This window comes from Coturnix japonica, chromosome 3 (assembly GCF_001577835.2).
Source record: "Coturnix japonica isolate 7356 chromosome 3, Coturnix japonica 2.1, whole genome shotgun sequence".
NCBI lineage: Eukaryota > Metazoa > Chordata > Aves > Galliformes > Phasianidae > Coturnix > Coturnix japonica.
This window is the reverse complement of record NC_029518.1, coordinates 36,397,927-36,424,362: the sequence shown is the minus strand read 5'-3', so window position 1 is coordinate 36,424,362 and position 26,436 is coordinate 36,397,927. Positions and strand designations below refer to the sequence as shown.

The window sequence follows — 26,436 nt, the reverse complement described above, 5'->3', positions numbered from 1 at the left end:
AGATCTGCCTTGTAATTACAGTACTAGAGAACTGAGGTTGCAGAGAACCGTGCTCTTGCTGCAAGCTCGTCGTGCTGGCAGCAGCTTTCAGAAGGTCGCTGCAGTTGGGTAATGGATGTTTTTTAAGATGCTGGTTTAGCGCTGCTCTCCTGTTCAGGCTTATAAACTCGGGAGCTGTAGTTGTCAGAAACCACTCCTAATGTTGTGGAAGAGGCCGGCGGGGTGTGGGCACTCGGATGGCAGGTGATATTCTGGCTTCATTCCTCTCCTCTACGAGGAGCTGCTGGGGGTAAAAAGTGCGATTGTGAGGGAAACAGAACAGCTCTGAGCGCAGCTCTCCCCTCGGCCGGCCATGAGGGGCTGCGAGGAGGGCGCCGGAGCCGGGCTCCGGGAGGGGCTGCTGCGGGCGCTGGGCGTGTGGGAGGCGGGGAGGGGGCGGTGGCCACTTTTATAGGGAGCGAGGGGAGGCGGTGTCTGCAGGAGCGGAGCGAGGAAGGGAAGGGACGGGAATAGGAGGCGGATCCCACTCCGCCGTACAGCGCGGCCGGTTTGGTGCGCGCGGGGCCGGCGCCGGCGGGGCGGCCATGGCCTCGATGGCGGCGGCGATCGCCGCTTCCCGCACGGCGGTGATGAACGGCAACCGGCCGCTGGACGAGCGGGAGCGCAAGCGGTTCAGCTACTTCTCCTCGCTGAGCCCCATGGCGCGCAAGATCATGGCGGAGAAGGAGCGGATCCGCGAGCGTTACGGGCCCGAGTGGGAGCGGCTGCCGCCCCGCCAGCAGGACGAGATCATCGACAAGTGCCTGGTGGAGCCGCACGTCCAGGCCCGCTACGCCGCGCACCGCGGCACCGCCCGGCCGGCCGCGGCGCCCAGCTCCTACCCCAGCCTGCGCCTCAACACGGGCCAGAAGGTGGTGCGATTCGGAGACGAGGTACCGAGCCGAGCCGCACCCCGCCCGGCCGCCAGACAGCGCTCGGTGGGCGCGGCACGACGGTTCCGTGAGGGGGGTCCGCCATGGCGGGGCCTGCGGGACGGGCGGGTGGGACATTCGGTCGGCAAACGGGGCTCGGTGGTGTCTCGGTTGTGCGGAGGAACGGGCACTAGTGGTCCCTGGCAGCCGAGGGACTGATGGATGGAGGGCGGGATGTCGTACTGCGTTCGGTCAAACCGTAACAACAGGAAAGGCAGAGTACCGAGGTGTGGGTGGGAGATTCCTAAAGCAGAGGCTGAGTGAGGTTCTGCAGTGCTGAAGGCCGTGCACAGCCCCTCGCTGAGCATGGACCGCACGGAATGTTCCCCCTTGTGTTAAACCTCTTCCTCACTGCTCCTAATTTCAGGCTGTGCTAAAAATAAAACGTTGAAGACATTCCAGCTGTTGGTATTTTTGACGCCTTAAAGTAAATAAATAAATAAATAAGCAGAGTCTTTCCCATGTTACCTGCCAAGAAAAACAAGGGTGTGGAAAGAGTAGATGACCGAAAATATGTAGATGTTAGAGCTTCTGATGGTCCCCTGTCTGGTGGAGAAGGGCGGCAGGCCTGCCAGAATCCCTGCAGTGGGGTTTGTAAGAGGTGTGTGAAGCATCGAGGCTCCTGCCTGGCTTTGTGGTTCCTGTGGCAGAAAGGTATGATACCACATTGCACACACATCCTATCTATAGTCAAGCAAGATGTGTTCAAGCTTAGTTTTATGTAGTCAGTGATACCAGGAGTTCTGTGTGTTTTCTAGCAATAAGCTGTCGCTGCTGGTGAAAAGGAGTGTAAAGACGCAGGTAGAAATCTTGTTGTATGAGCAGTCCTGGAAACCTAAACTTGAAGTTATTTCTGTAAGGATTTAGGTGAATGACTGTGGAAACAGTGTTCAGCGTTCCTGGTCTCAGACAGCTCTGCTGGGCTTTCTGCTTTGAATTATGTGGATCCAGAATGGACGGAGGCATGTTGTAGCCGGTTGTGCTGCACCATATGGAAACAATCATTTTCTGTTCATCCGCATTACAGCTACAGCGTCCATCTGAAACTTCTGCACACCACAGTCTTTTTCCTTCTGCCCCAAAATGCAGCTGTAATACGATGTTGTTCTTAGCCGTTGTACCGATGAAGGCATGGTCCATCAGAATACAAAGTGTTTCATTTTGGAAGCGTCTGCCTCGACTGACTTCCTCCTTGACTTCCAAGCTGAAGTCATGTAAAATGCTTCTTTGAAGAAAAGAGGTTCCACTTGTTTTGGCAATCTGCATTTCCATTTTAGTTCTTCCAACCACAGTGTTGAGCCTTGGAGCTTTTCCTGGCACCTCATCTGATAGCTTCCCCTTTCCATCCGCTCCCTCTCTGGCATTCAGCCTGATTCTTGGACATCTGCCCTGGCTCACTAATCTCTCCCTCCTTGTCCCGCTGTTACAGAGCCACTGCAGCCACTCTTGCCATTTCAGTTCAACTTTCCAGGCTTGCATATGCTTTGCCTACAGACCTTCATTACAGTGCTGCCTTCATACCTCACAGCTTATTGAGCTGTGCTGCTGTTGCCAGTGTAAGATGTAGCCGCTGTACTTGGTGCAGTCATGGTCAGATTGGACACTGAGAGCGGCCTCCATAAGCCCGTGTACCCCCAAATCTCTCATTGATATTGCAGCTCTTTCAGTGTGAGCGTGCTGTCCTGGCAGTGTTCTTGTTGACACCTGCTATATAAGCATCACATTTTGCATCCAGAGGAACATAGCTCAGCCTCCACGTTAACTGATGCCCAGACGAGCACCACAAAGATGTTCAGAGGGCTGGAGCATCTCTCCTGTGAAAGAAGGCTGAGAGAGTTGGGAGTCTTAGGGGATATTGAGTATTTGACAGGCAATCGCAATAATGAAATTTTTTATTGAATAAAGTACCGTGTGACTTAGAAAATGCTGAACAGTTTATGTGGAGGAAAGTTGGGTAAGGGAATTTTGTAGCTTCATCCATCATCTTTTGGAAGGGAAGCTATCTGAAGGTGGATACAGTATGTATTTTGCTTTGCTTTAAGAACTTTGAAGCCAAGCCAAAGAATCGACCCTTTTATCTCCTACTTATAAATGCTTTGAAGCAGCAAATGTTTAATATATCAATAGCTCTAATGCCAGGCCTGCTATAGATTTGTGCTTTTAAAAAATAAGAAATGCAGTGTGGTTTGGAGTGCAGCTAAACCACAATAACCAGCAAGTCCTGTTCTGAAAGCGCTTCTGCAATGCATTTGCCAGCACAGAAATCCATTTGTTGGTAGTTTTGTGATGGCACAGTCACTGTCAGCTGCTGTGAGCAATGCTTCTGTCACATAGGCAGAACCTTTCTCCCAGTGTCCTTCCTTTCGAAATCCTGATGCTGTTTGGCAACAAGCTGGCTACGTGTGGCAGGCATAGTTTGTGATTCTTTTTAATAGAATCAAAGGATTCACAGAATCACAGAATTGTAGGGGTTGGAAGGGACCTCTAGAGATCATCGAGTCCAACCCCCCTGCCAAAGCAGGTTCCCTACACCACGTCACACAGGTAGGCGTCCAGGCGGGTCTTGAATATCTCCAGAGAAGGAGACTCCACCACCTTCCTGAGCAGCCTGTTCCAGTGATTCTATGATTAATATATTCTGCAGCTGGTTCTTGAAGTGTATGACCAGATTTGTGTTGCTCACTCCCCATACCCCCAACTCCTCCTTTTTTTCTCTCTTTTCTTTCTTTTTTTAAGCTGTGAAATATGTTTTATGAGGCTCACTTTCTTACAAATAGGTTCTTGAAGGCTGGGGAACAAAAGTTGATTTATTTGGCTTCTCTCTGCATGAAAGCTTTGTTGTGTGGTGAAAACAAAAGCTGATCAGATATGGGTCTCCTCTAATCTGCGTTGATGATAAAAAACCTCAAAGCTGCTTTCTTGTTTTCAATCTCACTCATCATTTCCTTTTGTGAATCTTAAAACTGTTTGGTTTTTGCTTCTGTTTTCTTCAGTCATGGAAGAACTTGTTTATTTTGGGGAAAACAAAGTTCTTCCTCAGATTTTGTTGGTGACAAAAGTGAATCAGGAGCATCAGGCAGAAAACAGCTGAACTTTGTTATTCTCCTGCTGCTCCCTTGGTTCTCTCCATGTCCTCTGAGAACCAAGAAGTGAAGGCCACAAACTTCCCTTCTGTGACAATGGACAGAACCTGGTAACTGTTTTATCTTCAAGTACACTTCAACTATTATAGCTTGCTGCACCCTGCATACTACCAGTACAAGTTTTTCTTTTGCTGTTTTCCACTGGAAATGTCAGATAATTAATAGTTTATTTAAACCACCTGCACAGATGGCCGACCTGTAACCTGTCTTATTGTTGGGATCAGTCTCGTATTAAGTTTTTTATCCCCTGTTCTTCAGCTAGTAATCCTTGTGAGCTATGAGAAACTGTCCCAGCTGCCATTGCAAATGAGTTAGCCAGAGCCTTCTGACAAGAAGTCACTTAAATCAACTAGAGCTTCCCTTAAACTCCTGAGGTAAAATCCACTGATGACTCTGCTTACATGCCTGGAGGTTTAAGGCTCTCTGACAGCATGTGGGAGTTTGCTGGACTTCGCTTCTGTCTTTTAGTGCTATGGCTGATGTCCAGTACTAGTTTGTGCAGACAGAAGAGCTGTAGTCCTGTAGTCAGACTGTGACTTAATGCAGGGGCTGGGCTCACAAAAGGCACTTTCTTACCTCTGTTGCCACCTGAGCTGTGATGCCTGTCATACATCCTTGAGAAATGGAGTTCCAACTTTGCCAGTTTCAAATGCAAAAGGTACAGTCTGAAAATGGCTTTGAAATAATTTGACAGCTCACCAGTTTCAAGGCATCCCATCTAATGCCTCGTATGGCATTTGAGTGGTCAGCAGCAGCCCACTGTTCAAATACTGATAGAAGTCAAAACAGATAGTAATAACAGACTTTTATTGTTTCCCTTAAATGGTAATAAATAAAAGCATCCATTTCCCAGAGCAAGAGGGTCTAGTATTACATTTGGGCTCCAGTAGAGCCCAGGCTTTTCCTTTCAGGTAAAAAAGCCTTTAGGTTGTTTAATTTTCAAAATGATTTTCATCCATCCTCACCTTAGATACTTAGATCTTAGCTAGTAAAGAATCAGGAGAATCTTGCTTTTATATCCTCATAAAGGAGTGTGGGATTACTTTCATATTCCTCAAATACTGCTAGAAACTGTACATTTCACAGATGGTAACCAGTTGGGGACTGACATGTTTTCGCGTTAAGGAGTTGGATAGACATTTCTAATTGTAATTTTCATAGCCTTTGGCCAGTAGAATTTCACTAGGCTGAAACAAGAGGTGGCAGAGCAAGAGAATGCTGTCAGATGCCTCTGAGAAACGCATTCCCATAAAGGCAAAGATCAAAAATATGAAGAAAAGGCCAGTCGTGGTAAGGTAGGGGATTCCTATACAGTAGTTAGCTTAAATCAGTTCTTTTATTACTTTAGAAGCAGGAGTGTGATGCAAGCTCTTCTGGCATTGTCCTGTCATCTCTTTCTTAGTGCAGTGCATTCCCAGAATGGTACCTCTTGGATTCAGACTGGGATTTTACTCCTGCATAAACAGCACCAAATACTTATTTCAAGCTGATTGTTTTCAAAGTGCATAATGCTGGGTTTTGTTGGGGCTGGATTCAGCTGTGGCTTGTGCTGATAGATGTGCAGCCCTTTTGCTGCCTGGTTGCACACGTGCTCTTCAGTCTGTGGGGTGGAAGAAATGGAACTTTATTTCCCTAAGGCCACAGCTCATCTAGTTATATTCTTGTGTGTTGCTAGCAGCTACCAAGGAGTGTAGGTAGTAGAAAACTGGAGACTTTAAAGCAGTTTGCAGAGAAGACATTTCAGGAAGTTCAGGACAAGTTAAATCTTCATATAATTCATAGGTTAAATAGGAATACTGTTTGGTAATCCTTTGCTTAAAGAACTTGCTTTCAGTCAGTCTTAATATATAATCAGTGACATATAGAAGTAGAGCTCTCACTTTTTAACTACTTCTTTGGTAGCGGTTATACCTCCAGCAGTGCAACATAATGTTATCTGAATGATGCTCTGTGTAGGTAAAGCTGTTCTGATTTTTAATCATTCTTGAATTTTATTTCAGGATATAACTTGGCAAGATGAGCACTCAGCTCCATTCTCCTGGGAAACAAAGGTAAATATGCGTCACTTTTATTCTTAATGTTGGTTTGTCATTTGATGCTTCTCCTTCTGCTTTTCTATTATATTTTGACACTTGATAGGCAATGTTGCCTTTGTTCTGTGAGAGCTGTGTACAGTGACCATACAGCAAATGAAACAGAGCTGGTTTACTTCAGTTTACGTCAACAGAAACACCAAGTGTACTTTGTGAACCAATGTTCCTACTTCAAGTGCGGGTGTAAACCTGATTCATTCTAAATTATTTGGTTCTTTCACCCTTAAGTTTTCAAAACAATTTTCCATGTTTATCGAGGACAGGAAATAAATGTGTATCAGTTATCGTGTAAGCCTCTTCAAGGCTAAAACAGAGTTACTGTGTTTGTGAACCTGTGGTGTAAGAAAATACAATTGCACCACGTTTCTATTGGGAAAAAGCTGCCTTGTTGCATTTCTCAATGGGATATGACTACCATGGTCATTTAATGATATTTCAGACTTTTGGTTTTCTGGATTTATCTGCCAGAGAAAGCTGCTTTTCTCCCACCTTCATCTTTTTTTTTGCCCTTGAACTATGTAGATATCATGCATGAGCTTATGGATATAATCTCAGCTTGATGCAGAGTAATTATCTGGAAATGCCAGTGGATACTAAATTAATCCATTTGACCTAACCCTAGAGTTGTTGTCAGCTTTCCTTGTTCAAGGTCACTGCCTCTAACTAGCAGCCCATCTGTGCTCGGCAGATGTAGATTAACCTGTAACTTGATGTGGCTCCTGGATCCCTGCAGCCCACACTGCTGTGGTTTAGCAGAAACCATCTAGCTCAAGTCAAGCCCTCTTGTCTTTCAGGACCCTCGGAAAAAGAAGCCACTGACTTTTAGGGTAATACCAGAGAGGCTTGTGGTATGAGAGCACTTGGATGGAGCTGTCAAGAATAGTTGTGGGAAGGGTGTGATAAAGCTTTATAACTTCTGACTATTTGAACTTCCTGGAGATGGTGCTGCCTGTAATGCACTGACCAGTGATCCATGATGATCTGTATCTGCAGTCAAATGGATTTCCTCTCTAATGGGCAGTTGTATTGAAGTGCTTGTATGGCTAGTGAAGTTTTTTTCAACCCAAGATGTGGCTTTTCCCTTGCTGCATAAGACTCTTTGTGCTGTCCTTCTGGTGTCTCAGAATAAAGGTCTTCAGTGGATCAATGCTCCAGGTTCATGCCTTTCTGTAACATGTGGAGAATTGCAGGATGACATGGGAACACTCCTGACTGCTGAAGAAAAATGAAACAGGGGGGTTGTGATAGGAATTTGTCTTAGCTAAGCCATGCTTCTCTGTTTCCCCCTCCCTCCTTGCTGTGCTTCAGCTGCAGGGTGAAAAGCTGAATGACCTTTTTCCTTGAGCAAAGCTCTAGGGAATCCATTTCAGACTGCTTTCATAGCATATGGGTTGGTTGCTTTGTGTGGGTTCCTCCTTTTGTTTTCTTTACAGTGCCTCATCTTATTGTGTCAGCCTTCCAGCCCAACCCTTCAGCTGCTGAGTCTTCTGGTTATTAAAGGCTGATGTCTTGCTTCATGCTTACTCTTTGATCTCTTCCCTAACCAGCACTTCAGCAAGAAAATGTTGGAATGCAATTTCTCCACGAGTTGCTGGCTGAGTAGAAAATACCCTTGCCCAATCAGTCCAGCCTGGGGAAACAGTGAAGAAACCTGAATGGGCCATTGCGATGTTGTAAAGCATGTTTGGTGTCTTGTGTGCCACATCTGTTCCCATTCTTATTTTAAGCTATCAGCCTCTTTCTGTTTCATTAACTTTCCCTCACGGTGGGCTATTCTTTCTGTACAGTTTTTTTTTCCTTATAGTTTCTCCTGTTCATGAAGAGTTTCTTGTTTCCTTTTGTGTTGTTTGTTTGTTTGTTTTACACATCGCTGCTGTTATAACAGAGTACCTTAATTCTTCTGTAGCTTTGGATGAATGAGCTATGGCTTTCCTGTAGAAGAAAATGCGACAACTGACTTCTACTTTTGCAGAGAAGGAGGAAATAGAGATTTAAGTCAGTAAAGCCAATAGGCTTTTTCTTTTCTTTTAACACTTAGTCTGTAAGAAAAAATACGAAGTAACAAAATCAGTAGTTGTTTGAAGGACAGCTGGTTTTGGATAGCTGAGGAGGTGGAGGGAGCAGCAGAGAAATGGCAAGGCTGTGTTTTCTGCAAGCTGGAGCTGTTGCAGCGGTGACAATATTGCTCCCAGCTGATTAGGCATGGACACATTTTTCTTAATGGTAGCTAATGGAATGAATTCCCTAATTTCGTGGCTGTTGCACTTACCATTAAAGTACTATAATAAATTGCTTTCATTTTGGATGGAATGTCCAGAACGATCTGATAACCTCCCTTCTGTCCGAAGTAAATGTTGTGTTCTCATTTTAAACACAAATTGAGGGTTAAGTTGCTCATATCATGTCAGATACACCCGTGAATGTTTCTACTGCTGAAGCTGCAAACGAAGCAGGAACGCGATGTGAATGTTTGAGTTAGCAGTTAGGCATCATTTGAATGATCTAATATATTTAGTAGGATATATACAAGGATAATTACTGGAGCAGGAACACGTTCTCATGGCACTGCAAATAAACTCACATTATAGAACGAGAGGCTGACTTGGATGGAGTGATTTGGTTCACGGGTGGAGCCCTTATGCGATGTGGGTTACTCTTTTTCTTTTTCAGCTGGGTCCGAAGCCAGGTTTGTGAATTTAGGGCATTCTATTTATGGCTAAAGGTTTAAGTGAGATGAAAGCTGACATTTTGGCTGAGTTTAGCCTTTGAGGTTTCTTGGTCTGTTTGATGTAAAAATTGAGTGAAACAGCATGGATTTCAAGATATAAATGGAAAACAGGAATCTTGCCTGGTTTTGGAAATACAGTTTTGTTTTGTTTCTAATGAGCAGAAAATATCATCTGCCTGCCACCTTGGTTGGTTAACACGTTGAATGTGCAGAGCAGCATGGAGACAACTTGGGGAACCTATTTCTGATCCACGCTGTTAACTAAAATAAGTTTAATTCCAGATGTTTAAAACAAACTCTCGCACGTCAGAAAACTGTTGGTCTTGCTACAGCTAGAATAGTTGTGAAAGCAGCTTCAGAGAGTCCTTTCTGTAGGGGTTTACTTTTTCTTCCTCCAGCTCTCCTCTGTGCTACTTTTTATGCTACTTAGGATTTTCATAGAATCATAGAATCACCCAGGTTGGAAAAGACGTTGAAGATCATCAAGTCCAACCGCAGCCTAACCATAGTACCCTAACTCTAACAACCCTCTGCTAAATCATATTTTTCCCCCTCTTTCCACAATAGCCTGATATTAGAACCATTTTTCAGCCTGCAATTGTTGATTTGGTTTAAGTGGCAATACTTTCTTGGAAGGAAAGAAGAGGGATGCCTGAGATTTTGGCTTTTTCCTTCCCCTTTTTGGTCTAGATTACAGATATATAAAAACCAGTGCCGTAAAACTGCTACTGAGTATTACAGAATCACAGAATTGTAGGGGTTGGAAGGGACCTCTAGAGATCATCAAGTCCACCCCCCCTGCCAAAGCAGGCTCCCTACACCACGTCACACAGGTAGGCGTCCAGGCGGGTCTTGAATATCTCCAGAGAAGGAGACTCCACCACCTCCCTGGGCAGCCTGTTCCAGTGCTCCGTCACCCTCACCGTAAAGAATTATTATTAGTAGTAGTATTAGTATTAGTTCTTCAGCAAAAGAAATAAACTGTGATAATTGTAGCTGTGTTCAAGATTTATTTTAATCTGCATGGCCTGGTGTTGTTAGCTAAGGATTTGGTTACCTGCATCAATCTTTGGACAGCTGTTTTTGAGCATAAAACCAGGCACGTGCCAAACACTGATACAAAGAGTTTGCTCAGGCTCACCAGTAGAGGAGATAAACTTGTGTCCGGAACCAGACTACTGTTCTTATCACCAAATAGTGGATAATGATGTTTCCTCTGAAGCTACACAATGTGCCTCTTTCATGTTGTCTTTTGGTATGGTTTAAAATTACTTAGACTGTTTTTCTATGCTCTATTTTTACCACTGTGATTGGACTCTGCTGACCTAAGGATTTCTTTCTCAAAGGGTCTCTGAAAAGATCCTGAAAACACCCACAGGAAACAAAGCAAACAATGGCAACAAGTTGGTGTCCATGTTTATTCTGATTTTGTCCGTTCAGCAAACCAAAGTCATTTTCTAAACCCTTTTCAATTTGGCGTTCTTATCTCTGCATATATATCAGGCTTTGCTTAAAACGAGTTGCTTTTGACAGTGTTTCTAAAGTCTTTGTCTCAACAATTTAGATTTTTCAGGCTGCCAAGCCAAACAATTTGTTTTGGCTGTGTTTGCGTGTCTGTTGAGTAAAATACTACACATTCCTGATGAGTGAATAAGATGCTTAAAAAAAAAAAGTTCCTGAGTTTTTGTGGTCAATTGTTTTTAAAATAGATTTATGACTTCAAACCTGATTCCATTAATCGTTAGGTTCTTAAAGTGTGTGGTGCCTGTCTTATAGAATACGTTGTTTCTCATGAGCACCTACAGATAGAAGTATGATTTAGTAGCTTATCTCTGCCTCCTGAGGGATACTGAGGTGAGGTCTAAATAATTTTAATAGATCCAAATGATAAATTTCCTAATATGGCCTTTTTAAGGAAAGAGGGAGACATAGCTTCCTAAAAACTTGTTTTGCCTATTGCTTCTCTTTTATCTGTCTATTGGGCAGAAAGGTAAGCCAAGGTATAGGCATCCTGTACTCTAACCCTTGCAAAGGAATTTGATAACACAGTAATTGCATTTTAGGTTTCTACACTGAGGGCTTCTCACGTGGCTCTTTTCTGTCTCCGTATGAATTTATCTGCTGCTCTTGTTTGTGATTTGTTTCTTTTAGTATTATAGTACCAATTTTGTGATTTGAAAGATATTGCATATTAATCACTTTCTTTCATCAGCAACATTTCTCAGTGGTTCGGATACCTTAAGTAACCTTTAAAGTCAAATAGAAACAATAAGTGTTGGTGTCCTCTCTGGGTTGGAAAGGTTAAAAGTGCCTGAAGTTCTGCTGCAGGATCATGCTCTTCCCTGCACCAGCAGGAGCCTGCTGCTTCTAAACCAGAGCTCTGGGCTGACATTAGGGCCTTTGTGAAGGAAAATCAAATGTGACCACAGGAAGTGGCTTTTGGACCACAACATGAGAATTTTTAAGGAAACCTGACATTGTTTTGTGTGTCTCGGTGCTACTGAAATGTGAAGTTATCTCATTGGTTTTTCTTCTTTCTAATTTGTGTTTGCCAGCTTCTCTTCTATCAGTGTTTTGCCCAGATTTTGTTTCCAGTGTCTATCTAGTGGACACAGGGCTGGGGTCGCCTCTCTCTGCTCTGGGCACTGACCGTCCTTCTCACTTAAGCTGAGGTAGGAAAGGATCATTTTACCTACAGTGCTCCTGCAGTGGCCTTCTGCCAGTGTCATCTCTAGTGTAAGCTATGGGATGGGCTGAGAAGAAAAACAACTACAGAAGGATAGGAAATAGCACTGGTTTAAGTACCTTCTCACGCAGGAATTAAGTCTTCCAAGGTGCAGTAAAAGCAAGATTCTATTTTTCCCTTTTGAATATTAGGGAAATGTGCGTTCACTTTATATTGTGGCTTGGGTTTTTTTAAGATGGGATTTTGTCATTTTTGAAGTCCTAAAGCATCTTAACTTCAGGGTGGTAAATCTCTATTCAGTAGCGTTATCAATTGAGCTTAGGGAAACAAATTCTATAAATTAATATAGAGAATAGCAATGATTGAATAATCCTCAGCACCGTTGTGTTTACACGGGATTCATCAAATGGAAAATTGGGTTTAAAATAAAAATAAAGCAGTGTGTTTATGTCCTTCATTATTTGGTGACTCAGTGCATTTTCAATGGGAACTTGGAACCTAATGCTTCCCTGCCTATGATCTCAGAAAGATACCTAATAATATATAATTAATTCTTTAGAAAGTTCAGGTGTTGATTCATGAGTCAATTATGTGTAGCCAGCTGCTGGCCAGGTCAAAGTTAATCGGCCGTATAAGCCAAAACAAATCTGGCTTATAAATAATCAGATGCTCTGTTGACATTTGCATTTTGATGACAAATTCTGAATATGAAATATGAAGTGTGCAAATCCTAAATCTGAAGTGCCTTTGAGCTGAACACGTACAGTAGTGCAACACTTGACATCAAAGACTGCTATTAAAAGCAGTATGCAATTTGGACTTTTTTAACATTAATTCTATGGATACTATTGCAGTTTGGTTCAGGAGAGTCCCATAATGAGGTAAAATTGGAAAAACTTAACAAATTAGTAATGAACTTCAGATGTATCAACATCTACTGTTTGAAATGTCCCATATGATTTTTGCTATCTAGTCAACAACAGCATAGCATTAGCTGAAAATGCACTGGCTTTTGTTGTTTTTTGTTTTTTTTTTCCCTGTAATGTTCCATGTACGATAACACTTAAATGTTCCTTAGAGTGAAGTAAGGCTTAACTTTTACTGGCCTAAAGGCTATCAAGCTGACAGCCAAGAGTGCTGAAATGGTGGTAAGCCAAATGAACATTTCATAGCACTGTTCACCCTTGGGTGGCTTTTGCAGGATCCGTTTCTTCCCTTAGCTGTGGTCTTCATTGACTCGGTGTAATTTCTCAGAAATGAGCACAGCCATCCTAATTGCAAGTAAAAACCAAACACAGCTCTGGGGTGAGTGTTGAACAGGCCCTGCTGGAGTTGTTTCTCACTTCAGAGTGGCATTAGAATTGTAAAACTACTGATTTACACACACTCATTACATCTAGTACTCTGTCTTGGAAGTAGGTGGAATTAAAATGTATTGCCAACTGTATCAAGACTGTACTGGATGACTGCCTTTTCAGCATGTTGCGGTTTCATTTGCTTAATCTTCTCTTGTAAAACATGTATAGCTTTCAGAAAGCATCCACATCTATTCTAATGTTTTAGTGCTGTTCTGAGGGACGTGGTTTAGTGGGAAATATTGGTGATAGGTGGATGCTTGGACTGAATGTTCTTAGAGTTCTTTTCCAGTCTTGGCGATTATATGATTCTATAGGCTGTCTTGGATGGGCCTTGGATGGTAACTCAAATAAATCATATTTTCAACCATATCACTCTGTTTTCCCTCTGACTCCTTTTCAGCAGGTCTGGGACTCTTACATTAGCCTGCATGGAGACTTTTATTAATAATTATTATGTAGCTAGAATGGTAGACATTTATGGAAAAAATTGAATGGCTTTTCTGTGATATCTGCTTTTTTTCTGTGATATCCGCTGCATGAGAATTGCACAGCTATTGGTAGAATTTCATAACCATTTCTTTGTGAAGGGCTTTGAAATACTTTTTCTTTCCTTTAATCCCTAACAGAGTCAAATGGAGTTCAGCATTGCATCTCTGTCCATACAAGAACAGAGTGGTGCCCAGACACAAAATGAACAGAGGCAGCCACTTAAAGCAGCACCTGGTGTCCAAGTCCCTAAATCTTCTCAGGCTAAGACCCCTGGCTCTGATGGGTTAATAACACCCAGGAAGGATGAGGAGTCCTCATTCTGGAAGATAAATGCAGAGCGCTCCAAGTTTGAAGGAGACAAGTCTGAGTTCCAGTCCTTGACCCCCAGCCAGATCAAGTCCATGGAGAAAGGAGAGAAACCCCTTCCCTCATTTTACAGACAAGAGTCTGCTCCAAAGGAAGTGGCAAAAGCTGAGAAGCCCAGCATAACTAAACCTGAGAAGTCTGTTACCCCCAGTCTACCTTCTGTATCTCTTGAATGGGAGAAACCTCGACCCACTCAACTCCCTGCTAGTTCTCTAGATGATTTCTTTCTTCCTGACCCACCACAGGACCTGGCATCTTCTAGGACAAACAAGGAAGATACTGATGGTACTATACTTACAGATCCACAAATGCCTGGACAGGTAAAGACTGCTGTGCCCACTTTCCTTGAATGTAAAAACCATATAACACATTAAAACATGACAAAGTCATTCTGGAAGATTAGAAACGAAGCATTAAAACATAGATAAGCTTGTTGGCTTTTTATCCTGCAAATTTAGGGAAGTCTGTTTAACCAATGTGTCAACTGCCATTGTTTGTTTCAATATAGTATTTATTAATGCAGTAAAGTTCATAGGATAAGGGCATCATTTAAATATAACAGCTGAAACACTGACATGGCATCCATTGGCTGACTTGAGAGCAAGCTACTTAACCATTTCGGGTAGGGAGCTTGCTGTATAAAATAAATTAAAAAACACTTTTTTTTTCTTGAAACAGCTAAATGCTTCTTTGAAACAGCTAAAAGCTTAACTTGAATAGTAGGTAAATTAAAATCTAGGACTCTTTCTTGCTATATGCAGCATAGCAGTTAATGGTGAGCTTGTTTCTCAGCTGCTCTAAGCCCAGCAGCCACGTTGCAGTGTGTTGTCCCAGGCAGCTGGACGGCTTTAAATGTATTTTCTCTTAAAGTCCAAAATGGAAATGGAATGAGCTCCCAGAATAGCCTTCTGAATGTGGCTTTTTTTTTCCTTAAAGAAAAACAAATAACAACAAAAAAGAACCTTAAGCAGCTCAGTAGCCCATTGGATCTATTTAAAAAGCAGATGCTGATCTGTGAGAAAAGAAAAGGAACAACAGGATACGGCATGGTGAGGGAAGGAGAAGAAAGAGATACAAAGCCTAAAAACTGTGAAGTGAAGAACTGTTCTTGAAACAAAGCCATGCAGTTCTGTTTGAAATGCAGCCCTGCCTCAAGCCTGATGCATTACTGTACACCTTAAACATAGCCTGATGCATTACTGTACACCTTAAGCATGTCACAGAGCTTTCTCTTACCATGTTTTCACACTGGTGATTGTTTAAATTCCAAACAAGATGATGTAAGGGCAGAAAGATGCAGGCTGAGGTAAATGTTTGAAAGTGAAGAGAGTGGCAGTACTTAAGAGAGAACATTTCTTAAGCCACGTCAGTGCTTGGAGTGCCGCATTTAGTTTAGGTTTTGGTGGGGTTTTCTTTCCAAAGCAAAAACATTCTTCTTCTCGAGCTGTTTTACTCCAAACTGTGACTGCAGTACTTCTTTCATTTTACATTAAAACTGCCACAATTTCCTACATCATAATGGTTTGTTCAGTATTAATTCCTTGGTGAATGCTTTCTGTCTTGCTGGAATAGTTTGAAAAGCCTGGGTTTTCTATCCATGCAGGAGCAAACCAACCATATCAAAATGTGAGAAGACAGGGTTGCATGAAAGAATTTTCTTCATTTCCTCTTTCTGGATTCTTTCCCCAGGATGGGGAAGAGGTTGCAGAAAGGGGAAATGAAGAAAAGTCACTCTGTGGGAATAGACTCTAGAGACTCACATGTGTCCCCTGAACAGTCTTCCTGAACACCAAAATAAAGCATGGTGTGTATCACAGCTGACAGTGCAGTGCTGCAGGAGCAGCATGTTCTTGATAGTCAAGTAAAATGGCTTGTCAACAGAGTCTAAACCACATACTTTTCTAGAAACAACTGGCTGTCCCTGTAGCAGGCAATCCATTTGAGTTAGCAATGCATTGTTTGTTTGTTTTTCATTCTCTTTATTCTGAAAGTTGATCTTTATGGGTTTTTCCATGGGCACAAAGTTACCTTTTGCCTGCAGACGGGAAGGATTTCTTTTCTTCCTTGGAGCTTCCTTTTTGGTCTTGTTTGCCTTTGTTTTCATGTCTAGTGTAAGCAAGATGTAAGCATCCTAAGCAAGATGAAAGACTTGACATACTGGCAGACAACAGCTTAAAGTTTCTTTTGTAGATAAGTAGTCAAGTACTGAGTTTGTAATGCCATAATTAACAGTCACATCTTTTCTTTTTTCCTCTTGCAGACTAGTACAAGCAATGTTATCTTGAAGACTGGCTTTGATTTTCTAGACAACTGGTAAAAGGTGCATCAAAATAGTCCGAACCAATTTTGGGGAAGGAATGAGATCTCGTTCTCTTCATGTGTTAATTTACTAGTATTTGTGTCTTTTTCTAGAAGTAACTTTCAAATTCTTAAATGTTGCCTTTGTATAAACTTTTGTAATACCAGATGCATTTTTGGTTTTTAAACAGTGTTAGATGTGTGGTTTCATTTTGATTTACTTTGGAAATCTGTTACGTTTTTAGTAGCGACTGTTTTGAGAGGATGGGAGAAGTTACCAAATAGATGTTAAAGGAAAAAAATGAGCGCCTCTGTATCTGAGAAGTGGAACTTACAGGAGCGGGTTGTTATTTTCAATTGAAACCTTGCTGGCGTGGCCTCTAAGTCATAGCATAACACATGCAGTGGTTCCAAAAAAAGCCCAAATGATTCTGTATTTCAGGTAACTTGCAAAAGCAGTATGAAAAATAAGCATACAGAGTGTGTTGACTTCTGTATCTCATGTAGTCTGGAAGTAACTTTTGTATCACTTATTTGAAAATACTTTTCTTTCCAAGAGGGCAAAGGTATTGCCAGAATGATGGATCCAAAGAAGCACTTCTTGTACCCTACAAATCTGCTAAAATAACCAGAAGAGTGTTAGAGAAATGAGGAAAGAATTAATGTTTCTGATCTTTGGATAAAAGACTTGAAGTGGGGAAGGGAAATAGAACATCACCTTATGAATGGGGGAAACTGTCTTCAGGGAATATAAGCCTAACAATTCACTGCCTCCTTGTTAGAGCATAACTCTTCTTAACAGTAGTGCTGGAAGCACAGCGCTGGTAATTGCTGCAGTGTGAATTACCTTTGTGTCAGGAAACCACTATGTTTATGGGAGGTCCTAGTAGTATGAGGCTTCTTTGTATCTATAAGCAACTTACAGTCTCAAGGACTTATCAACTTTGGTGCTTTTTCCTCCTGGGTGGGTACTTTCTCTCTTCAGCATTCAACATCTGGGTTACTTCTCTTCCCAATTGCAAAGTAGCATCTCAAGGTGGCCCTCAGCGGTTCTGCATTCGAATGATCCTTGGTGTTTTAAATGTAGATAACAAGGTTAGCTGTCATGTGAACCTGTTGTCTCCGAAATGCAGCATGATTTACACACTGACTCTCACTGTGTTTACCTCACCTCGAAGCCTTAATTCCCCCAACGCACAACCAGTGGGTGGTCTGCTCCAATGCCAAAGGTCTGACCTGCCCTTTACCTCAGCAATAGTCCCGTAGCATTTGTTTGGGGTAGAAGGCAAAGCACGGGGCTCTGATGGCTCTTGTAGGTCCCTGCCGAAGCTGTAAGAAGGTCACCATCTCCTAGACCTTGACAGTGCTGAGCTTCTCATGGATTCGCATTTGGTTAAATGCCAGAGGCAGTTACATGCACAGAACCGGCTGCTGCAGGGTTCTCCCTACTCCAAGTCTGTTACAGGAAGTGTTTGAAATGTACTGGAGGAGTCCTTGCCTCTAATTGCTGTACTGCCTGCTCTGAACAAGCATTGTGTGCTGATAGAGCATTAAAACTTACTTGCTGATCAAGGAAGATGCTGTAAGCTGCCCTCTGAGAAACAGAACCACCGAGCCCCAAACCTCCAGCTTTTCTAGAGTTTTCTTTAAAGGTTTCTTAGCTAAAGGGGCAGATTGCTACAGAGTATAAGCCATTGCATAGCCTTATGTATAGAATTCAGAGGCTTCTAAATATCCTTCCTGAGATGTACACGTTCACAGATACTGTCTCCGCATTCAGCAGTTCACAAAATACTATCACTGTTTCTGTTGGCCTAGGCTTTGCAGCTTGCTTTTTCTTAGCTGTCCATGTTTAGGATTTCTTACAAGTATCCAGCATTAATATAGCTTAGAACAACTCGAGCAAAAAATGATTTAGGTGTGTAATTAGTACTGACTTACACTTCCTTTTCAAAGCTGACAAATGCTAACCCTGGGTATTACTCCTTTCATTGACTCCAATTTTCTATGCATTCAGCTGCTGAAAAGTTTCAAATCCAGTGTGAAGATGTGTATTCTAATCTTACTTAGGGATGGGCAGATCTTAAAGCAAACTCTCATACTGTTGAGGGGGTGTGATTTCATATCTCTGCTAACTGCATTGAAACTTCCTAAAGCAGAACCTGGGCTGTCTGTCTCCTCCATTGGCTAACACTACCCTGACGATACACATTGGGACCAGCTGGTAGAACATGCTGCAGAACTTTATACTTATCCTGGTGGGTCTTTCCTGTGCTTTGACAAAAGTTGATGCTCCTTCTTTCTTTCGTATGTTTTTATTAAACATTCTTACAAAAAAAAAAAAAATGTACTTGGTCACATTTTATATTAACGATGTTTTAATAAATTCACTTTACATAGAACATGTAATGCTTTGGTACTAGTTTGTGTTTTGTCCCTTACGCCCTTCCTTCCTCAGTGCCATTTGAGGGGTTTTTGTGTTAAAAAAGGGGTGGTATTCCAAGTGTAATTAGGATCTGGCTTACACATCATTTTGTTCAGTCTTGTTTAAGCTCCATCTTAACTTTTAAAAGTTCATTCTAATAAGAGCAAATCCACAGCCTCTGGGAGCTGTCTGGGCAGATAGAGTCAGCAGGTCTCATAACCGAATACAGGCAGTATAGAAAATGTGCTGTGGCTGTCTGCCTAAGGACAGCAGAGCAGTAGATTGAGTTTGTCACTGGTGGCTTCTGCCACCAGTGTATTCTGAGATATATTCTGTCCTAGTGGAGCAGGGAAGGAAATCTCACAATCCATTCCTCTCTTTCAGCCATCTTCCCTCTATGATCCTCTTCCCAAAGGCATCCTTCCCATCCTGCTCCCTGCTGTTCAAGGCAAAGTTGCCAGAGGAAAGAGAGGCCACAGTTCCTCCTGCCCCTTACCAGCAGCTTTATTTTCCTGCCCGAATGAGTGGCCTAGCCAGCTGCCGATTTATCCTTCTAAAGCAGGCTTGGCTGAAAGCCTGGCAGCTGCGTCTCTGCTCACCTTCAGCCTGGCACATTGTTGTTAAAGCTTATTATTTTGCCTCCAGATTTTACTCTGAATTTCTTCTAGGGAAAAGGATTCCATTAGGCAACCTCTAAATCACAGCCTTTATCAGCTGTGCTGCCTAATGGCTGTGAAACTTGGACCTCATTTCAGAGCACGGATACAGGGATAAATGCCCTTGGCAGGTCAGCGTTTTACTGGGATGCCAATGAATCCAAAAACATGTAGCTGCTCTGAAAATAGCATACTGCAATTTTGTTTTAATGCTTGTCTCTAAAAAGAATGAGGGAATGAAAAAAAAGAGGGAAGGGGGAGGGAAGTATTCTGTATATCTTGGATGGTTTAACGATTTCAGTAACTAGCCAGAGGTCTGCACGGGGGCTTGCCCTCGGCCTTAGCTTCCCTTCTTACCAAAAGTGGCAAGAGTGCCGGTGACCCTCAAGTCAAGCTGGCTGTTTGCCTCCTGGGTACATGCTCTGAAATCCAGTAGCAACCTTTGAAGATTCCCTCTTTACAGCTAGGTACAGAGTGTTTTATTGGGACTGCTTTTGTTGCGGTAAAGCGCCAGCTGCTATGAAAAGCTGCCGTGACACACAGCGTCCTCATGGAGATAAGAGAAGAAAGTAAGGTTAGAGAAGAAGGAGAAAAGGTCAGATGGGAGTTGAAAATTCACTACACTGGGTTTCTCTCTACTGTGACATTTCCCAGCCACAGGAGCTGGAGCACTGGCTCCAGTTTGCTTGGTGGCAAAATTTATTGGGACTCGCAGGAAGCCCAGACTCTATTACAGCTGTTTGTTATTAGAGGGCTGACTGAACATCCTGCTCTCCTTGCCACATTTTTCAGGACTGATACCTGCCAAAAAGGAAACTAATGCTGTGTGCCTATAAGCCTATGTTTAAGAAACACTGCTCTGGCCCCTGTGTTGTACTGAACCCTTTGGCTTGTACTCTCGCTTGGCAGCAGCTCCATTCTTCCAGAGCGGAGAATGATGGCAAATACTTGTGGCCACTAATTGCAGATTATTTTCACTTTTCCATCCTGAAGAAACAGAGCTACAGCCAGTGATCCAGGGCCCCTGGGAGCTCTAGCAGCCCGGCTGGCTGGAGGAGCAGGATTGCGGCCTACCTGGGTGAGCTCCTCAGGGGCTCACAGCCACCTCTGGCCAAGGCCAAGGCTCTGGCCAAGGCCACAGCAAACCTGCATATGCCCCAAGAGTTGCCAGGCCAGGCCCTTCAAACCTACAGCTGTGCTCCAGTGACCTCCTGTAGGCCCAGCAGCTGCACTCTAGGTCATTGCTAGCAGACAGTGCTGCCCTATTTGGGTTACCCAGTCCTGTTACAGCTCTGAAGCATTTTAGTGTTGATGGATGCAGCAGGAACCAGGAGCTGGCAGGCATGCCCCCAGCCTCATAGACTTTTATCTGGTAGTCAGTGACTGCTCTTAAAGAGAACTTCAGCTTGCACGAATAAATAGCAGTTGAGAATCCTTTCTACCGTACAGATTCAGCTAAAATCCATAATAGCAACAGCACTGAGTCCTTCCTGAGTCATTCCCAACTAGCCCCCAGGGCACTACTTTTTGCTAGAAATTCCATTAGTGTTTACTGTTAAGTTCACTACAAGGCACTTCTGGTTTTAATTATATAGCCCTTGTAATGCTTCCACTGGCACTATCTCAGTATGGAAAAAATGAGCATAGGATGCAGACAGATTAAAAAACCCTATTAATTCCAGTGCTAATAGTGCCAGATCATTATAGTTACAAACAGATTTGTCTCCATTACCCAGCCCAAATAGCTGGCTTTCAGTGCCTGTATAGGAATGTAGTAAATATGACAAAAATGCCTTTATCAGGGGAACCTAATTTTAGATACCATGTTTAGCCGGGCAATTGAACTACTTAGGGAAGAAATTATTGAACTTCCAATTCAAAAACACATCGCAGGACACACTGCATCTCGCTTTTCAGATATGCTTCCCCTCACTGCATCCATCACATGGGACTTTCTGCATGTTCAGCAGTGTTCATCTGTCCTGTTGTCACTGCAGTCTGTCCCTGTCTCTGTAAGGCTGCCATCCCCAGATCTCCAGCCTGCAGACTTGCCAACCCCACTGCCCTCTTTCCATCCAGGTGTGGGTGAAACCATGTTCAGTCTCTATGGAGCTCTTTACTTTGCTGAGGTTTCCTCAGGCCTGCTCAGTCAGCTCTGCTCTGAAAGCAATCACTCCACATGAAAGCTCAGGTTTAGCTGCTGGTGGCCAAGGCCATGAACTACATGAATCATAGCCCAGTGAGTGAAGCTGCAAACTTTATAATTACAGAACGTTGTCTTGTTCCAGCACTGAAGTTATTCTAAAGGGGTTTTCTCTGCTGAACTCCTTCAGATATTCACTGATAGCAGAAAGTACACAGAGATTCCTCTTCAGAGACTTCTAATGAAAGCCACCAGCTTTGATCTTGATATCAAATGACAACACTCACCTCAGGCTGAAAGCCTGCACGCAGCTCAGAGCATCTTCTTAACCTCCCTAAAGGGAGCAAAAAGCATCAGCTGAAGTCACTTGGAAGGGAAGTGCAAGGAATTGACATTTGTAAGCCACTTGAGATTATGGGAGAGACAACTTTGTGAACACTAGCTGGAACCATCGGGTGGCTGAAGATGAAATGTCCCCGTGTTTTGATAGGCTTCATGCTGGGTCCTGCACAGAAATGCTGCACAGGGACAGAAATTCAAATGGGTGGGAATTCCTGAATAGATTCCTGCAAATTCCTCCAAATTCCTGCAAAATCCTGCTGGTGGGCAGTGCCTCAAGTGCCTGTGGGTGAAGCTGGGCACTGTGCTCTGCCAGTGCAATCTCCAGCCGCAGCACAGGTATCAACTCCAATTTTAGCCCTAGGACCAGTGAAAGCCCTCTTGAGTTGCAGCCTACATTGATAGTTCATCTAAATCAAGGCTGCTTAGCCTAAGGCTGGCTTTTGAATGGGAAAGGCCAAGTGCTGGATTTTAAATCTAATTTTGAATGACTCTGAATTCATCTGAGAAACTGCATTTTTTCCCTTGGGACAGAGATGGGTCTGTGACTGCAGGCTATTGCCTGTGCAGAGCAAGCTTGGGCCTTTCCTTGTACCCAGTCAGTTTTCTAGCTGAGTGATCCATGTGTGGCGAGTCAAAAGTTGGCTGTCAGTGTAGGGTACAAACCATCTCCCTATTTGGGGTTATTACTGAAGAATTTTACACAAGCTGTCCCACATGTATATAGAACATGTATATATCTGTGTGTGCGCATATACGTATTATGTATATATATATATGCACACACATATATGTGTATATATATACATAAATCATTATTTATGTTACAGATTTAAAGTACATACACAGAAATTGATGTATACATTAATACACACTGAAGGGCTGCTGTTCTGCTTTACCCTTTTTCTGTGCATCTGAGCAATGCATAGGAACAGTGAGACTGCAAGGAGGGACGCTGTTCTGCTGAGATGGGTACTGCAGCATTATGACATTAATGTTAGACCTCCAAACAGCTTTAAATCACCAATTCCCACTCTTGGGGCTGTTTGGTGTTAATGTTTTTCAAGAGCTGGATGTTAGTGATCAGAGAAGCTACTAAATTAACAGCTCTGGAGACTTAATTGTCAGAACACTTTCAATTATTTATTAGGGAAGGAAATCCCTGCCTGTAAATAGAGCCAGCAAAGGGTTATTTCAAGCCAGAAGCAGTAACAACACATCAAAGCAGTCACAAGCCACGAGTTAAGGCCACTAAAATCATCAACATGGTTTGAACTTCAAAAAGCAGTAAAATAGCAGCGATCACTGTATTCCGGCTTCTGAATCTTTAACCTGCTCAAATGCCATTTTCTACACTTTCTCTGTCATTAAAGCTGGAACTTACAGTATAAATCTGGTCAATTCTCACTTTCTCATAGGCCTCTGGAGCTGAGGCAGTTGTGAAGCTGCCAACAAGGAGCACACCTAATAACAATCAACATTTTGAGCAGTGGAATAGTTTTCCCCAAAAAGGAGGCACCGATCATCCATTCAGTGAGCCCAGACCATGGGCTCTGTCTTGTCTGGTGCCTTCTGGGATGTCCTAGGTCCAAGAGCTGGGTGATAATGGCATCTTGCTGGAGAATTTATCTCTGGTCTATGAAGGGAAAAAAGAACAGTGCCACGTTTGCCTTATGCACATCTCTTGTCCCTGTGCCGTGGATCTTGTGGGTACATCTCTGCATCTGTCCACAGGAGAGTGGCCTCTTCATTGCCCTGCCAGACCCTTGCTCCCTCAGTCAATCCATTCTCACCAGGGCATTTGGGGTACAAGATGGCAACAACACAGAACACAGAATGATTGATGTTGGCAGGGACATCTGGAAGTCACCTGGTCCAACCCTCTGCTCAGGAAGGTTGCCCACGAGCATGGGACCATGCCCAAGACTCAGGATGCTGCATCCCAGGAGCATAGCTGCTCTCCCAGCAGGGACCTTGTTTACTAAGTAGAAAATCCTGGCAGGAGAATGAGCCTTGGGTACATGAGCCTGGGCAAATGGGGCTCTCAGCATGCTAAGTGCTGGCTCTGCCCACGCTGTGCTCCAAGAAGCAGCAGTGGGACATGAGTCTGGGGGGGGATCAATGCCAGCAGGATGAACTGCAGGGACAGGAAGCAGGGGAGGGATGAATGGCGCTCATGCTTTTCCACTGTATGAAGTTTTGCCATGTTGGCCTGAAGATTTGCTAGTCACCCACAGGAATTTGTTTTCTTAAGGCTAAAAGAAATAGACTTTCATAATTACATTAAAGCAGTGAAGACTGCTCGCGTTGCGCTGCCCCTGCTTTCTCTCCCTTTCTCTTCCTTGCCAAACCAAACCTGGTACCCAGGTTCTTTCTCTTGCACTGAATGCACCTTTCCCCCAAGGCTTATGCAAACTGCACTGTGACTCTTTTTCAGCAGCCAGCCAGCCATGCACCTGTTTTCAATTAAAATTTCTTACTGTAGCTCTTGCTGGCTCAGAAAAGTGTTTTGACAAGCGTGAGGTTTCCTGCCCCTGGAAAGAACAACATCTCTCTAACAGTGCAGCGAGTTCTCCTGGAGAGATCTTACCCTGAGCTGCAGAGAAAGCTGCACTTACTAAAAGGACCAGAAACTGAATCAGCCATAGTGGTACTAAAGATGTCCTGGAGCTCCTGGTCTTAAGAGGACGGCTGGCACCAGCACAGGACACGGCTTGGGTTGCTGCTATCGCAGTGCCCTCATAAAGACAGTTCTCAACCTCTGTTTCTTGTGTTCAAACTTTGGCCTACCCCAGTCTGAGATAAAATGGTATATATAATATCCACCTAAGGGATAATATCTGGAACTTCAGCTGAGCCTGGTGGGGCACAAAGCTGAGCTGAGGCTGTAACACTCACCCACTGTTTAGTCCTCACTGAAATGGGAGGAGATCTATTCATGCTTTCACACTGGAGAAGGAATCTGTGAGGATAGCACTTACTTTCTGTACAATGGCTTCTCCAGCTCTCAGGAACTCAGAGCATTTCTGCCTCTGCTCTCCTTGCCCTATGTCCTTGCTAAAACTTTCTGTGAGTTATTCATCAGGTAAATATGCAAAAAGAGCCATCCATCCCATCAACATACGGTGACAGTGACTGAGAGCTACCCTATTAATTGCTGACCCCATTTCTATTTTGGTCACCTAGCACATCCTCTAGGAAACGAATGGGATCAGACATGGTAAATCCAATCTCTGTGGCCCCAGATAATCTGTTTTCAAGCCAGAGTGGGTGCTGAGCTGTCTATCCTGACAGCCAGCTGCAGGGCAGCTAAGGGACTGCAGGGCAATGGGGCTGCAGCCCAGGAGACTTGTGTCAGTACTCCTGTATACAGTAAATGGGTTTGGTACACAGCACTGTGTCCTGCAGTGTCCTGATGAGGTATGGCATATGCCAGTCTTGCATGATGCACAATGTAAGAATGCATCTCTCTAAAGGCACCACTGATTAATTCCTGGATGGCTTACATCCTTTCTTTTGGGTATTAAATTCATGCAGAAAGGCCACCTGTCTACTGACTGCGAGATGCTGAAGAAAGGTACATGTGATTCAAATTGCTCAATGGTTTTGAGCACGGATCTCCTGTTCCAGCTCTGGGCACTGTGATTTGAGACACTGTGCCTTACTGATAGGGATCTTTGCAGCTCCCAGTGCTGCACATGCTCTGCCGAGCCCTGAAACAAGGTAGCCTTCAAGATATCAGTAATGGTGGAAGGTGTACAATGGGATTTAAAGGTGATTTGACCATCCTGGTGGTCAGACAAGGTGAATGCTTGTCAAAAAAAACACTTTACCACCAAGAGGAGCAGAAGCTGCGTCCCAGCTGTTCCCTCCTTGGGCTGGGTGCCCAGTGCTGGACTGCAGATCAGGCACAGCAGCATCTGGAGAGCCGGGGAGACAGATCTGTGCTCCCCAGCAGCAAAGGGAGCTCTGCTGGGATTCCCAGCAGGCCAGGAGGGCAGGGGAGGCCCAGAATCTTCCAGAACAATGCAGCAGTTTTCCCTCTGAGCAGCTCGTCTCTGCTTTATTTGTGTCCCCAGCTGCTTAGCAACTGGATAAAACTGTCACAAGATGCTGGTGTTGCCCTCCCTGCCAGGGCAGGGCAGGGCTGCGTCCCATGGTGCCGCCTGCCAGAAGAGCGAGCAGGGTCCTGCTGCCTGCGGCTGTGCCCAGACTCCAGCCCTCTCCTGGTCTGACAATGCTCTGGGAGAACACAGGCCTTCTCCCTGCCGGGTGGCCCTGCTCATTAGTGCTGACATCCCTTTGAGGGCCACGTAAAGGGCAACAGATGAAAACAGAGTTGTTGGGAGGGCAGTTTATAATATCACTTGTCCTTATAAGTGGCTGACGTGCAAAAGATAGTTGTTTGCGAGAGTTGACAGCTTGTGTTTACCTCGATCTGCAAGTATTTGTAATTCAGTTCTAAAATGATGAAGCTCTAGACATACTGGGAACATTACAAATGACCCTCAGCGCTCTGATGTGCTTCCAAAACATGCGCTGCCACAAGCTGAAAAGCATGAAGACTCAGATGTTTCCGGGGAGAGACAAGGAGATGATGCAGTTGAAATGAAAATGATGGAGATAACTCATCTATCTCTATACAAATATTTAATTTTGATGGCTGGCAGCAACCACAACTATTACAAATGGGGAGGAGGCCTCGGCGCTCTAAGCATCTCTCCCGCCTGACGCCACAGCA

The 26,436-nt window shown here is 43.9% G+C and overlaps 1 protein-coding gene across 1 annotated transcript; it reads left to right on the top strand.

Annotated features, from left to right (window-relative positions):
• The first annotated feature begins 469 nt into the window (after positions 1-469).
• C3H1orf198 (chromosome 3 C1orf198 homolog) lies at positions 470-18,536 on the top strand. Its single transcript, XM_015857928.2, has 4 exons — positions 470-932; positions 6,115-6,165; positions 13,606-14,154; positions 16,095-18,536. The coding sequence occupies exons 1-4, from the start codon at positions 585-587 to the stop codon at positions 16,149-16,151; spliced, it is 1,005 nt and encodes a 334-aa protein (XP_015713414.1). The 5' UTR covers positions 470-584; the 3' UTR covers positions 16,152-18,536.
• The last annotated feature ends 7,900 nt before the right edge of the window (positions 18,537-26,436 follow it).

What these genes read in the sequence shown, in the direction of transcription:
- C3H1orf198 (XM_015857928.2), top strand. Translation starts at nt 585, where the DNA reads ATGGCCTCGATGGCGGCGGCGATCGCCGCTTCCCGCACGGCGGTGATG. An exon ending in CATTCTCCTGGGAAACAAAG is followed by an intron (nt 6,166 to 13,605) that starts GTAAATATGCGT and finishes AATCCCTAACAG; the next exon opens with AGTCAAATGGAGTTCAGCAT. An exon ending in ATCCACAAATGCCTGGACAG is followed by an intron (nt 14,155 to 16,094) that starts GTAAAGACTGCT and finishes TTCCTCTTGCAG; the next exon opens with ACTAGTACAAGCAATGTTAT.